The sequence below is a fragment of the Melospiza georgiana genome, chromosome 33 (assembly GCF_028018845.1).
Source record: "Melospiza georgiana isolate bMelGeo1 chromosome 33, bMelGeo1.pri, whole genome shotgun sequence".
NCBI classification, from domain to species: domain Eukaryota; kingdom Metazoa; phylum Chordata; class Aves; order Passeriformes; family Passerellidae; genus Melospiza; species Melospiza georgiana.
In genome coordinates, this window is record NC_080462.1 from 798,835 (window position 1) to 814,177 (window position 15,343).

At 57.2% G+C, this 15,343-nt stretch overlaps 1 protein-coding gene across 4 annotated transcripts in view; it reads right to left on the reverse strand.

The window, feature by feature from the left end:
* Positions 1-10,301, reverse strand: part of BCAN (brevican) — a 38,659-nt gene extending 28,358 nt beyond the window's left edge. For all 4 annotated transcript variants that reach the window (XM_058043021.1, XM_058043020.1, XM_058043019.1 and 1 more), the window contains exons 1-2: positions 10,140-10,301; positions 65-157 (exon numbers count right to left, since the gene is read on the reverse strand). In XM_058043021.1, the coding sequence (XP_057899004.1) occupies positions 65-149 (85 nt within the window). In that variant the 5' untranslated portion in view covers positions 150-157; positions 10,140-10,301. The remainder of the gene's footprint in view (positions 1-64; positions 158-10,139) is intronic.
* Positions 10,302-15,343: the final 5,042 nt, after the last annotated feature.

The following is a 15,343-nucleotide window of genomic DNA, read 5'->3' on the forward strand; positions in this document are numbered from 1 at the left end:
AGCAGGATTGGTGTGAGGAGCCCCCTGAGATCCTTGCTAGGGCACCAATGGGGCGCTGAGTTACCTGTGCCATCTCCAGGGCCAAACGCCTCCGGGAGCGCCGTGGGGACAAACAGCCAGAGCAGCAGCAGGGGGAGGGCTGGGGCCATGCTCTGCCCTGCAAAGGGGGGAGAAAAAACCACCCAGATGTGCTCAGAATCCACAAAAGCACCAAAAATCTCCCATCCCTGCAGGAGGGGAAGTGGCTTGGAAGAACCTGGGGGGCGTGGGGTGATGGATGTGGAATTGGGGCACAGAGGGAAGGGAAGTTTTGGGAAGTTTTGGGAAGGGAAGTTTTGGGAAGGGAAGGGAAGTTTTGGGAAGGGAAGTTTTGGGAAGGGAAGTTTTGGGAAGGGAAGTTTTGGGAAGGGAAGGGAAGGGAAGTTTTGGGAAGGGAAGTTTTGGGAAGGGAAGTTTTGGGAAGGGAAGGGAAGTTTTGGGAAGGGAAGGGAAGGGAAGTTTTGGGAAGGGAAGGGAAGGGAAGGGAAGGGAAGGGAAGGGAAGGGAAGGGAAGGGAAGGGAAGGGAAGGGAAGGGAAGGGAAGGGAAGGGAAGGGAAGGGAAGGGAAGGGAAGGGAAGGGAAGGGAAGGGAAGGGAAGGGAAGGGAAGGGAAGGGAAGGGAAGGGAAGGGAAGGGAAGGGAAGGGAAGGGAAGGGAAGGGAAGGGAAGGGAAGGGAAGGGAAGGGAAGGGAAGGGAAGGGAAGGGAAGGGAAGGGAAGGGAAGGGAAGGGAAGGGAAGGGAAGGGAAGGGAAGGGAAGGGAAGGGAAGGGAAGTTTTGGGAAGGGAAGTTTTGGGAAGGGAAGTTTTGGGAAGGGAAGTTTTGGGAAGGGAAGGGAAGTTTTGGGAAGGGAAGTTTTGGGAAGTTTTGGGAAGTTTTGGGAAGTTTTGGGAAGTTTTGGGAAGGGAAGGGAAGGTTTGGGAAGGGAAGTTTTGGGAAGTTTTGGGAAGTTTTGGGAAGTTTTGGGAAGGGAAGGGAAGTTTTGGGAAGGGAAGTTTTGGGAAGGGAAGGGAAGGGAAGTTTTGGGAAGGGAAGGGAAGGGAAGTTTTGGGAAGTTTTGGGAAGGTAAGTTTTGGGAAGGGAAGGGAAGTTTTGGGAAGGGAAGTTTTGGGAAGGGAAGTTTTGGGAAGGGAAGGGAAGTTTTGGGAAGGGAAGTTTTGGGAAGGGAAGTTTTGGGAAGGGAAGTTTTGGGAAGGGAAGGGAAGGGAAGGGAAGGGAAGGGAAGGGAAGGGAAGGGAAGGGAAGGGAAGGGAAGGGAAGGGAAGGGAAGGGAAGGGAAGGGAAGGGAAGGGAAGGGAAGGGAAGGGAAGGGAAGGGAAGGGAAGGGAAGGGAAGGGAAGGGAAGGGAAGGGAAGGGAAGGGAAGGGAAGGGAAGGGAAGGGAAGGGAAGGGAAGGGAAGGGAAGGGAAGGGAAGGGAAGGGAAGGGAAGGGAAGGGAAGGGAAGGGAAGGGAAGGGAAGGGAAGGGAAGTTTTGGGAAGGGAAGTTTTGGGAAGGGAAGTTTTGGGAAGGGAAGGGAAGGGAAGTTTTGGGAAGGGAAGTTTTGGGAAGGGAAGGGAAGGGAAGGGAAGGGAAGGGAAGGGAAGGGAAGGGAAGGGAAGGGAAGGGAAGGGAAGGGAAGGGAAGGGAAGGGAAGGGAAGGGAAGGGAAGGGAAGGGAAGGGAAGGGAAGGGAAGGGAAGGGAAGGGAAGGGAAGGGAAGGGAAGGGAAGGGAAGGGAAGGGAAGGGAAGGGAAGGGAAGGGAAGGGAAGGGAAGGGAAGGGAAGGGAAGGGAAGGGAAGGGAAGGGAAGGGAAGGGAAGGGAAGGGAAGGGAAGGGAAGGGAAGGGAAGGGAAGGGAAGGGAAGGGAAGGGAAGGGAAGGGAAGGGAAGGGAAGGGAAGGGAAGGGAAGGGAAGGGAAGGGAAGGGAAGGGAAGGGAAGGTGCCCTGGCTTACAAGAGGAAGAAGACAGCATGAGCACCCAGGAGCATTGGCTGGGAGCCACTGGGTGCCATCCAGCCCCTCTGACCTCCCCTGGGGACAGCAGAGCCCAGCCTGGCCTGCCCAGCACAGATGGTGCCAGCCCAAGCCCTGGCTGCAGCGGGCAGGGAGGCGATGCCAGCGCCAGGGCCGTGTGCCCATGGTGCCACCGTGAGAAAGCTCAGGGAGGGTTTGGTGAGGAAGGAGGTGCTGAGGGAGCTCAGGGAGCGGGCAGGGCACACTTCAGGTGTGCACACGCGTGTGCATGCCCTCATACACGCCTGCCCTGCCAGGGGGGGCTGGAGGAGGGAGCTGAGCTCAGCGAGCAGGGGGGCACAGCCCAGAGCACACCCAGAGCCCGGGGCAGGGGGGAGGGAAGGAGCAGGACGGCTCCTTTGCCATTCAGCTCACGCCTGTGTGCGGGCTGGGAAAAGCGAGGCTGCCCAAAGCAGCCTTTATGTCCCGTGCCTCCCTCAGGCTGCCTGGCACAAAGGGCTGCCACCGGTGGGGTAGGCACCAGCGCTGAGAGAGAGCCCCGGGGCCAGCACTGGCATCACCCAGCCCTCTCTGGGGAGCATCACAGGGGGTGATAAGGACATTATGGGGGGCTCTGGGTGTCCTTGCTGAGAGGAGAGCCCTGTGGGCAGCGCAGGGGGTGATAAGAACATCGTGATAAGAACATCATGGGGGGCTCTGGGTGTCCTTGCAGTCTCGCTGCTCTTGCAGCCATCCAGAGAGGAGGCTGATGCTGCCAATGTGGGGAAATGTCCCTGCCTGGTGCACTGCTCCGTACCCCCGACCCCTCTGCAGAGGCTCCTTGTAGATTTTCATGTTTCTCTTCCCGGCTGTTTTGTGTCCGGAGATAGCTCAGGGATGCCACTTGTCGGTTTCTCGGCTGTTTTAATGACCTGGAAAGGCCCAGGGTGGCCTTGGACAGCCCGGTGCTTCAAAGGACGAGGAGAGACTTCTGATCTTGACTCAGTCTTGGTGTTTATTAATTGTTTATCTAAAAGATTTTCTTTCAGCCCAACAGAGGTCTGCACAGCAAGTCAGCCATGGGCACACTCCACAACCCCTGGGGCGGTCACTTATCTTTATACCCGAAGTTACGTGTACAATATTTATGATTTTTCTCCAATACCTTTCACCCTTATTAACCGGTGCACTTCTAGTAAAGACCAATCCCAAAGTGCCACCATCACCACAGAAGATGGAGGCCAAGAAGAAGAAGAAGAAGGACAGGACACGCCCCAATTCCTCCATCTTACTTCTCTAGACCCCCCTGTACAGAAATCCTAAACCCTGTGTTTCACACTCTAATTAACTTATCCCTTCACCATTCACCCAGTGAAATCCTCCCATCCTCATACAGGTGTCGTCTCCTGTCAGGATCAAAGTCCAGCCACCAGACACTTCTGGCAACATTCCAGGACTCCCGAGCCCCCCAAGGGTGGTCTCGGTCACTCTGCACCTCCATCCTGAGGTGCTGAGATCCCACAGCTTCTCGTGGCTCCTCAGCCTCCCGTGCCAGGGCTGCATCGTGCCCTTGCCAGGGAAGCGAGCAGCCTGAGGCTCTGAGCTGATTTGTAATTTACGAGCTCTTTGCGCTGTGTTGATTTCGGCAGCCACAGGAGCAGCTCAGGCTGTGCCCAGGCTCTGGCTGCAGGGACAGACTGACAGCGTGCTGCCCTGTCACCTGTGCCCCTCCTCCAGCCGTGTGCCCAGAGTGTGCCCAGGGGAGCACTGCTCTGGGAGAGGCTGTGAATCCAGCCCTGGCACCACACAGCGTGGGCACACATCCCCCGGAACCCTGGCACCACACACCATGGGTATACAGCCCTGGCACCACACACCATGGATGTACATCTCTGGCACCACACACCATGGATGGGCAGCCCTGGCACCACACACCATGGATGGGCAGCCCCTGGAACCACAAATATACATCCCCTGGCACCACACACCATGGGTACACAGCCCCTGGCACTATGGATGTACAGCCCTGGCACCACACACCATGGATATACAGCCCTGGCACCACACACCATGGATGTACATCTCTGGCATCACACACCATGGATGTACATCTCTGGCATCACACACCATGGATGTACAGCCCTGGCACCACACACCATGGGTACACGGCCCCTGGCACTATGGATGTACAGCCCTGGCACCACACAGCGTGGACACACATCCCCTAGAACCCTGGCACCACACACCACGGATGGGCAGCCCCTGGAACCACAAATATACATCCCCTGGCACCACACACCATGGATGGGCAGCCCCTGGAACCACAGTCATACAGCCCTGGCATTTCACACCACGGATATATAACCCTGGCAGTGCACACCGTGGGCACACAGCCCCTGGAACCACAAATATACATCCCCTGGCACCACACACCATGGATATACAGCCCTGGCACCACACACCATGGATGTACATCCCTGGCACCACACACCATGGACACGCAGCCCCTGGCACCATGGATATACGACCTTGGCACCACACACCGTGGGTACACAGCCCCTGGAGCCATGGCTGTACATCCCTGGCACCACACACCATGGGTTCACAGCCCCTGGCACCACACACCATGGATGTACACCTCTGGCACCACACACCATGGATCCACAGCCCCTGGAACCCTGGCACCACACACCACTGATGGGCAGCCCCTGGAGCCATGGTGATACAGTCCTGGCACCACACGCTGTGGGTGCAGAGCCCCTGGCAGCACACACCATGCATGTACAGCCCTGGCACCATGGATGTACAGCCCTGGCACCACACGCCATGGACACACAACACCCAGAACCACAAATATCCATTCCCTGGCACTGCACACTGTGAGTACACAGCCCCTGGCACCACACACCATGGGTGTATAATCCCTGGCACCACAGATATACATCCCTGGCACCACAGATACACACCATGGGTACACAGCCCCTGGCACCACACACCATGGATGTACATCCCTGGCACCACAGACATACATCCCTGGCACCACACACCATGGATGTACATCCCTGGCACCACCCCGTGGGTACACAGCCCCTGGCACCATGGATATACGACCTTGGCACCACACACCATGGGTTCACAGCCCCTGGCACCACACACCGTGGATGTACAATCCCTGGCACCACAGATATACATCCCTGGCACCACAGATAGACACCATGGGTACACAGCCCCTGGCACCACACACCATGGATGGGCAGCCCTGGCACCACACACCATGGGTATACAGCCCTGGCACTACACCTCATGGATGTACAATCCCTGGAACCACAGACATACATCCCTGGCACCACACACCATGGATGTACATCTCTGGCACCACACACCATGGGTACACAGCCCCTGGCACCACACACCATGGATGTACATCCCTGGCACCACACCGTGGGTACACAGCCCTGGCACCACACCCCACGGGTACACAGCACCAGGCGCTGTGCATGCACAGCTCCCAACGCCAACAAAAATCCCCTGGCACCACATCCCGTGGGCACCAACCATCCAGTGCAGACCGCAGACATCCCCTTCCCAGCAGGGGCAGCCAAAGCTGGGCTGCCCAGCGGTGCCAGGGCCAAGGCTGGGGCTGTCTGTGCTCCAGACAGATATTTTGAATGCAGCCCCATGGCTCTGTGTGAGGGACAAAACCCTCCTGCGTGGCAGCCGTGGCCAGGCTCCAGCCCGGGGGCTGGTGCCACCCCCTGGGCAGCCTGGCAAGGCAGGCTTTTGTCACTGGCACCTTTCCTTCCCGTCCCCAAGGCGCCGGGATGGCGCGGACAGCGGCCCTGAAATCCCGGGGAGGAAATCCAAGAGATAAAATGCCACAGGAATTGGGTAAGCTGGAGTGGCTGCCCTCCTCCTGTGCCCATCCCGGAGTGTGCGCTGGCACCGGGAATGGGGTGTGGAAAGGGTTAAAGCAAATTTCACCCTGCCCCACGAGCAGAGACTCTCAGACTTTGGGGTTCAGGGTTGGATTTTTGCGCTGGGTATCTTTGCTGTTTGCCACAAATGGAAAATCCTTCAACTCACAAATTCTGAGGGAAAATCTGAGAGCAGGACTAGGGAAGAGCAGCCAAAAAATGTTGAATAATCATAATGTCAGCAACTCGTGAGGCTCAGAGTTGTCCCAGAGACCTCAGAGCTCAGGAGCTGCCGGGCTCAGACAGACACACGGGCAGGCACGTGGCAGGGCCGGCTAACCTCCATTTCTGTGGGAAACCAGGTGGAAAATGGAGCTGGGATCTATTTCGGGACAGCGCTGCTCCTCCTGTCTGCCCTGAGCTCGGCCCTGCTTTCAGAGCTGGCTCCTTGAACGTGGCACCTGCAGCACCTGGGGCTGTGCCTGTGGGTGTCCCTTAAAGGGGTTTGTGATGTCCCTTAAAGGGGTTTGTGGTGTCCCTTAGAGGGGTTTGTGATGTCCCTTAGAGGGGTTTGTGGATGTCCCTTAAAGGGGTTTGTGATGTCCCTCAGAGGGGTTTGTGGATGTCGCTTAAAGGGGTTTGTGATGTCCCTTAGAGGAGTTTGTGATGTCCCTTAAAGGGTTTGTGGTGTCCCTTAAAGGGGTTTGTGGATGTCCCTTTTTATCTCTGGAGAGGGGTTTGAGGATGTCCCTTAGAAGAGTTTGTGGATGTGTCCTTTTATCTCCAGGGGCGCGTTTGTGATGTCCCTTAGAGGGCTTTGTGGAGGTCCCTTAAAGGGGTTTGTGATGTCCCTTAAAGGGGTTTGTGATGTTCCTTAGAGGGGTTTGTGGATGTCCCTTAAAGGGGTTTGTGATGTCCCTTAGAGGGGTTTGTGGATGTCCCTTAGAGGGGTTTGTGGAGGTCCCTTAAAGGGGTTTGTGATGTCCCTTGGAGGGGTTTGTGGTGTCCCTTAAAGGGGTTTGTGATGTCCCTTAGAGGGGTTTGTGGATGTCCCTCAGAGGGATTTGTGATGTCCCTTAAAGGGGTTTGTGGATGTCCCTTAAAGGGGTTTGTGGATGTCCCTTAAAGGGGTTTGTGGTGTCCCTTAGAGGGGTTTGTGGTGTCTCTTAAAGGGGTTTGTGATGCCCCTTAGAGGGGTTTGTGATGTCCCTTAGAGGGGTTTGTGATGTCCCTTAAAGGGGTTTCTGATGTCCCTCAGAGGGGTTTGTGATGTCCCTTAAAGGGGTTTGTGGATGTCCCTTAAAGGGGTTTGTGATGTCCCTTAAAGGGGTTTGTGGTGTCCCTTAAAGGGGTTTGTGATGTCCCTTAAAGGGGTTTGTGGTGTCCCTTAAAGGGGTTTGTGATGTCCCTTAGAGGGGTTTGTGGATGTCCCTTAGAGGAGTTTGTGATGTCCCTTAAAGGGGTTTGTGGAGGTCCCTTAAAGGGGTTTGTGATGTTCCTTAGAAGAGTTTGTGGATGTCCCCTTTTATCTCCGGAGGGGGGGGTTATCATGTCCCTTAGAGGGGTTTGTGGATGTCCCTTAGAGAGATTTGTGATGTCCCTTTTCATCTCCAGAGAGGGGTTTGTGGATGTCCCTTAGAAGGGTTTGTGATATCCCTCAGAGGGGTTTGTGATGTCCCTTAAAGGGGTTTGTGGAGGTCCCTTAAAGGGGTTTGTGATGTTCCTTAGGAGAGTTTGTGGATGTCCCCTTTTATCTCCGGAGGGAGGTGGTTATCATGTCCCTTAGAGGGGTTTGTGGATGTCCCTTAGAGAGATTTGTGATGTCCCTTTTCATCTCCAGAGAGGATTTTGTGGATGTCCCTTAGAAGGGTTTCTGGATGTCCCTTTTCATCTCCGGAGGGGGGTTTGTGATGTCCTTCAGAGGGATTTGTGATGTCCCTTAGCAGGGTTTGTGGATGTCCCTTTTCATCTCCGGAGGGGTTTTCCTCCTCTCCCTTTTCATCTCCAGAGGAGTTTTCTCCTGTCCCTCCACGTGATGCTGCTCACGCCGCTCCCAAGGTGCCCTGCCAGCCCGCAGCGATCCGGAGCAGCAGGAGGAGGAGGAGGAGGGAGCAGAGCGGTGCCTTTCCAGGGATGCTCAGCTGCAGAATGAGTCAGCAGCCTCCGGCACAGCCTGGCCCTGCTCCAGCCCCGTCCCCACCGCCAAAGGGCTCCGGACACGCCGCTGCCGCACGGGCACGGGCACGGACCCGCTGTCCCGGCTGCCATTCTCTCCTGTCCCCTCCGTGTCCGTCCCCCGGCAGCTGCAAACCCCCAGGATCCGTGCCCACCCCTGCCCCAAACCCCCAGGATCCGTGCCCACCCCCAGAGGGGTCCCCGTGGGGAGCGGGGCCGTGCCAGGCGGTGCCAACCCCGGGAGCGCCCGGAGGGCTCCTGGCAGCGGAGCTGGCAGAGCTGAAAGGCCGGAAGGAGGTGGGGAAGGGGGGGGGGGTCCCTGCAGCTGCCAGGAGCCCGAGCCCCCCGAAGAAAGGGGCTCCTTGTGCGGGGGAGAGCGCGGGGAGGGTCCCGGGGGGAGGTTCGGAGGGGCGGGGGGCGAGCAGAGCCCGCAGGAGCCGCCGGGGACACCCCGGCACGTGCAGCCGTGGCTAAGTGTGTCACACGCGCACGTGGAAGGTTTGCACACCCACCCCCGCCTTCCCGGGGCTCTGCTGGGGAAACTGAGGCGCGGGGTGGGGCAGTAGCGCGCGGGTCCCTGATTTCAGCACCTCCCAAACTCGCATGTCCCCCCCACCCTCCCAGCACAACCTCACCCCAGCTCCCAGTTTAAACCATTCCCTGAGAAACTCTAAAATATCCAGCTCAGCCTCTAAAATATCCAGCTCAGCCTCTAAAATATCCAGCTCAGCCTCTCCCTGCCGTGCAAAAGGCTCCGGGATGGGCACAGGGGGGATTCTCCCACCCCGAGTGCCAGCCAGGAGGAAGAGCAACAGGTTCTGGGGTGGAGAAGTGGCAGGGGCAGAGGTCCCTGGCAGGGATGCTCAAGGGCAGCCCCTTCACCCTGGGGGTGAAATGTTCCGGCTGCGGGAGGGGAAAAGGGCAGCGGGGAAAATTCCCCCCTCCCCGAGACACCCCCGGCGGGTCTGGGCTTCACAGCGGGGCTGGTGGGTTGGGAAAAAGCCGTGAAAATCCCGAAATATTTCACCTCTTGCCCCCCTCCTGCCTCCCAGCAGAGAGAGCTGGGGGAGGACGGGGAAAACCATCCCAAAATCTCAAACTTTGGGATTTTTCAGACCGGACAGCTTTGCCCCTAGCTCAGCCCAGCGACACGAACGGGAAGGAGCTGGGGAGAGCCTGATCCCTGCCCGGCTCCGTGCCTCAGTTTCCCTCTGCGCTGCTGCAGCCTCCTTGGGACACGGAGCAGCGACTCTGCAGGACAAACGGAACACACCAACCCCATCCTGGACTCTCCCAAAACGGGGTTCCCGAGGAAACAGCCCCGAAAATGCCCTTTGTGCCCAACACCTCGGAGCCCTGCTGCTGCGCTGGGCTGGGCTCTAGGCTGGGCTCCAGGCTGGGCTCTAAGCTGGGCTCCAGGCTGCAGCAGCCGGGCGGCACCAAACTCCTTTCTCCTCCCAAGTTGGCAGAACCCCCCCAGCCCCCGCTGTGCCCCCGGCGCTGCGGAGCCGCCCCCTCCAGAGACCTCGGGGACAAGGACAAAGCCACCCGAGCCCCCCCCGCTGCAGGGCAGGACGGTGCGAGGGGAAAAACCCCGGGGAAACTTCAGAGCTGAGCCAGCCCGGCTCTCGTTTCGCTTTCTGTGCGGGGCTGAATGAAAGGCGAGACCGGGATGGAAAGCGCAGATCTCGGGGGCACCGCAGATGCTGTGGGCACCAATCCCGGGGCACCAATCCCGGGGGCACCGCAGATCCCGGGGGCATCGCAGATCCTGCGGGCACCAATCCCGGGGCAGCAATCCCGGGGGCACCGCAGATCCTGTGGGCACCGCAGATCCTGTGGGCACCAATCCCGGGGCACTAATCCCGGGGGCACCGCAGATCCCGGGGCACCAATCCCGGGGCACCAATCCCCGGGGCACCGCAGATCCTGTGGGCATCAATCCCGGGGCACCAATCTCGGGGCACCGCGGATCCCGGCGGCACCGCAGACCCTGTGGGCATCAATTCCGGGGGCACCAATCCCAGGGGCACCGCAGATCTCGCAGATCCCGGGGTTCCCCGGTACCCCCAGCTCACCTGGCTCGGTGCGGGCCCGCAGCCCCGGCCCCGGGGCCCGGCGTGTGGCTGAGCTGCGGCTCCTCCGGGGCAGCGCGGGCAGTTCGGCAGCAGGGCTGGCACGGAGCTGCACCAGGCATAAGTGCAGGCACCGAGAAAAGAGCCTTCTCTGTGTGTGTGTGTGTGTGTGTGTCCGTGTCCTCCACTCCGCTTTTTTTTTTTTGCTTTTTTTCCCTTCCCCTTTCCCTCCTCCTTTTATATTTATTCCTTCCCCTAATTAAGAAGGAGAAGAAAGAAAAAAAAAAAAAAAAAAAAAAGATACTACCGTGTTGGCAGGCTGCTCGTCCCTCCCCGTCCCTCCCTCCTGGCAGCTGGCAAAGCCCGCACGAGAGGAGAATGAGGAGGATGAGGAGGATGAGGAGGATGCTCAGCCCGATGCAGCAGAATTGGGGAGCAGAGAATGGGGGTGTCCTCCCCAGAGACCCCTCCGTGGCTCGGGAATGCCCTTGGGGTGGCGATTCCTGGGATTTGGCAGCTTCGGCTGGATGGGGAGGGGGCGGCGGGAGGGGGTCCCGGTAGCCAGCAGAGGCTTTGTCATGTAAAACCCCTTTTGCTGCGGGGCCGAGGTGGGTGGAGGAGTCCGAGGGCTTTGCCAGCCCCCACAAACCCCTCTGAGGGACATCACAAACCCCTCTGAGGGACATCACAAACCCCTTTAAGGGACACCACAAACCCCTTTAAGGGACATCACAAACCCCTCTAAGGGACATCACAAACCCCTTTAAGGGACATCACAAACCCCTCTAAGGGACATCACAAACCCCTTTAAGGGACATCACAAACCCCTCTGAGGGACATCACAAACCCCTTTAAGGGACATCCACAAACCCCTCTAAGGGACATCACAAACCCCTCTGAGGGACATCACAAACCCTCTAAGGGACACCACAAACCCCTCTGAGGGACATCACAAACCCTCTAAGGGACATCACAAACCCCTCTGAGGGACATCACAAACCCCTTTAAGGGACATCACAAACCCCTCTGAGGGACATCATAAACCCCTTTAAGGGACATCACAAACCTCTTTAAGGGACATCACAAACCCCTCTAAGGGACATCACAAACCCCTCTGAGGGACATCACAAACCCCTTTAAGGGACATCACAAACCCCTCTGAGGGACACCACAAACCCCTCTGAGGGACATCACAAACCCCTCTAAGGGACATCACAAACCCCTCTAAGGGACATCACAAACCCCTCTGAGGGACATCCACAAACCCCTCTAAGGGACATCACAAACCCCTTTAAGGGACATCACAAACCCCTTTAAGGGACATCACAAACCCCTTTAAGGGACATCCACAAACCCCTTTAAGGGACATCCACAAACCCATTTAAGGGACATCACAAACCCCTTTAAGGGACATCACAAACCCCTCTGAGGGAAATCACAAACCCCTCTAAGGGACATCCACAAACCCCTCTGAGGGACATCACAAACCCCTTTAAGGGACATCCACAAACCCCTTTAAGGGACATCACAAACCCCTCTGAGGGACATCACAAACCCCTCTAAGGGACATCACAAACCCCTTTAAGGGACATCCACAAACCCCTCTAAGGGACATCACAAACCCCTTTAAGGGACATCCACAAACCCCTCTAAGGGACATCACAAACCCCTCTGAGGGACATCACAAACTCCTTTAAGGGACATCACAAACCCCTCTAAGGGACATCACAAACCCCTCCAAGGGACATCCACGAACCCCTTTGGTTGTGGGAGCAGCCAGAGCCGAGCTGGCACAGCACAGCACTCGCAGTGCCTCAGTTTACCCGCATCTGCGCCAGGGCCAGGATCATTGATGCATCTTTAGGCTGCAGTGCCTCAAATCCTCAATCCTGCAGGAATTTTGGGGACCTGGGCACCCCTGGGTGGGGTCTGGTGGGCAGCTGGCACAGCCCGCTGGCAAAGGGGCAGCACCCAGCTGGCACCGAGGGTTTTTTAAAGCAGATCTCGCCGAAAGTTTGCCTGGCACGGAGCCTTCCCCGGCCGGGGGGGCGGCGCGGAGCTGCCAGGGAATTGCTCGGGTGAGTTTGCAGAAAGCCTCGGCTCCGTTCCTGAGCTGAATTAATCATTTGGCACCCTGGGAAATAATTGCGGGCGGCAGAGGCGGCACCGGCAGCGCTGCAGCTCCGGGGAGGGGGGAATGGCCGGGGGTGTGATGGGACACAGCGCGGGGTGGGAATTGCACTCACACTCACACTCACACTCACACTCACAGCGTGGGATGGGAATTGCACTCACACTCACACTCACACTCACACTCACACACTCACACTCACAGCGCAGGGTGGGAATTGCACTCACACTCACACTCACACACTCACACTCACACACTCACGTTCACAGTGCGGGATGGAAATTGCACTCACACTCACACTCACACTCACACTCACAGCGTGGGATGGGAATTGCACTCACACTCACACTCACACACTCACACTCACAGCGCGGGGTGGGAATTGCACTCACACTCACACACACTCACACTCACAGCGCGGGGTGGGAATTGCACTCACACTCACACACACACACACACACACACACACACACTCACACACTCACACACTCACACTCACAGCACAGGATGGGAATTGCACTCACACTCACACTCACAGCACGGGGTGGGAATTGCACTCACACTCACACACTCACACTCACAGCGTGGGATGGGAATTGCACTCACACTCACACTCATACACTCACACACACTCACAGCACGGGATGGGAATTGCACTCACACACTCACAGCATGGGGTGGGAATTGCACTCACACTCACACTCACACTCACACACTTCGCACTCACAGCACGGGATGGGAATCACAGTCACACACTCACACTCACAGCACGGGGATGGCAATCACACTCACACTCACACTCACAGCATGGGGATGGCAATCACACTCACACTCACAGCATGGGGATGGCAATCACACTCACACTCACACTCACAGCACGGGATGGGAATCACAGTCACACACTCACACTCACAGCACGGGGATGGCAATCACACTCACACTCACACTCACAGCATGGGATGGGAATCACATTCACTCACACTCACAGTCACATTCACAGCACGGGATGGGAATCACACTCATAGTCACACTCACACTGATAGCACAGGGATGGGAATCACACTCACACACTCACGCTCACACTCACACTCACAGCAGGGGGTGGGAATCACACACTCACACTCACAGCATAGGATGGGAATCACACTCACACACTCACGCTCACACTCACGCTCACACTCATGCTCACACTCACACACTCACACTCACACACTCACACTCACACACTCACACTCACAGCGCGGGATGGGAATTGCACTCACACTCACACTCACACACTCACGCTCACACTCACACTCACAGCAGGGGGTGGGAATCACACTCACACACTCTCACACTCACAGCACGGGGATGGGAATTACACTCACACTCACATTCACAGTCACACTCACAGCACAGAGATGGGAATCACACACTCACACTCACAGCACGGGATGGGAATCACACTCACACTCACAGCATAGGGATGGGAATCACTCACACTCACACACACACTCACACTCACACTCACACTCACACTCACACTCACACTCACACTCACACTCACACTCACACTCTCACAGCACCGGGTGGGAATCACACTCACATTCACACTCACAGCATGGGGATGGGAATCTCACACTCATATTCACACACTCACAGCATGGGGCTGGGCACTCACACTCACACTCAGCATGGGGCTAGACACTGACACACTCACACTCACAACACGGGGCTGAGAACTCACACTCACAGCATAGGGCTGGACACTCAAACTCACACACTCGCACACACACACTCACACTCGCAGCATGGGTCTGGACATTGACACACTCACACTCACACTCACACTCACAACACGGGGCTGAGAACTCACACTCACAGCACAGGGCTGGACAATCACACTCACACACTCACACACACACACTCACACTCGCAGCATGGGTCTGGACATTGACACACTCACACTCACACTCACAGCACGGGGTGGGCATTCACACTCACACCATGGGGTTGGACACTCACACTCACAGGGCTGGACAATCACACTCACACTCACTCTCACACCGCACTGCTTGGACACTCACACACTCACAGTGCTGGACACACTCACTCACTCACTCACTCACACTCACTCTCACACCACAGGGCTGGACACTCACTCTCACTCTCACACTCACACACGGTGCCCACAGCCATGCCAGGACGGGCACTGGGACATTCAGGGCTGAACCCCCAGGGCTGCCCCAGCTCTATCTCCCCAATCCCAGCCCATGAGGTGTCATCCCGCTCCAGATGGGCACCACCCACAGAACTGTGTGGCACAGGGCTGTGGCACAGGGCTCTCCAGTCCCAGCCCATGGGGTGCCATCCTGCCCCCAATGGGCACCACCCACAGAACTGCACTTTGTGGGGCAGAACTCCCCAGTCCCAGCCCAGGAGGTGCCCAACGTGGGGCACCATCAGTAAGAGCCTGAATGAGGGACACGGGTCTTCTGCAGCTGACAGCTGTAGGCACAGCTCTGTCACCCATGACCCTGGACTGCTGTGATTCTTGGATACAATAAACTGCATTTTGAAGAGCCCCTGGAGTCCCACATCTCTCATTTCAGCTCTTACAGTGGCACCCAACGTGGGGCACCATCAGCAAGAGCCTGAATGAGGGACACGGGTCTTTTGGAGCTGACAGTTGTAGGCACAGCTCTGTCACCCACGACCCTGGACTGCTGTGACACCTTGAATACAATAAACTGCATTTTGAAGAGCCCCTGGAGTCCTGCATCTCTCATTTTGGCTCAAACAGTGGCACCCAACGTGGGGCACCCTCAGTAAGAGCCTGAATGAGGGACACGGGTCTTCTGGATCTGACAGTTGTAGGCACAGCTCTGTCACCCACGACCCTGGACTGCTGTGATGTATTGGATACAATAAACTGCATTTTGGAGAGCTGCCTGGAGTCCCACATCTCTCATTTTGGCTCAAACAGTGGCGCCCAACGTGGGGCATCATCAGCAAGAGCCTGAATGAGGGACATGGGTCTTTTGGAGCTCACAGTTGTAGGCACAGCTCTGTCACCCATGACCTGACTGCTGTGATT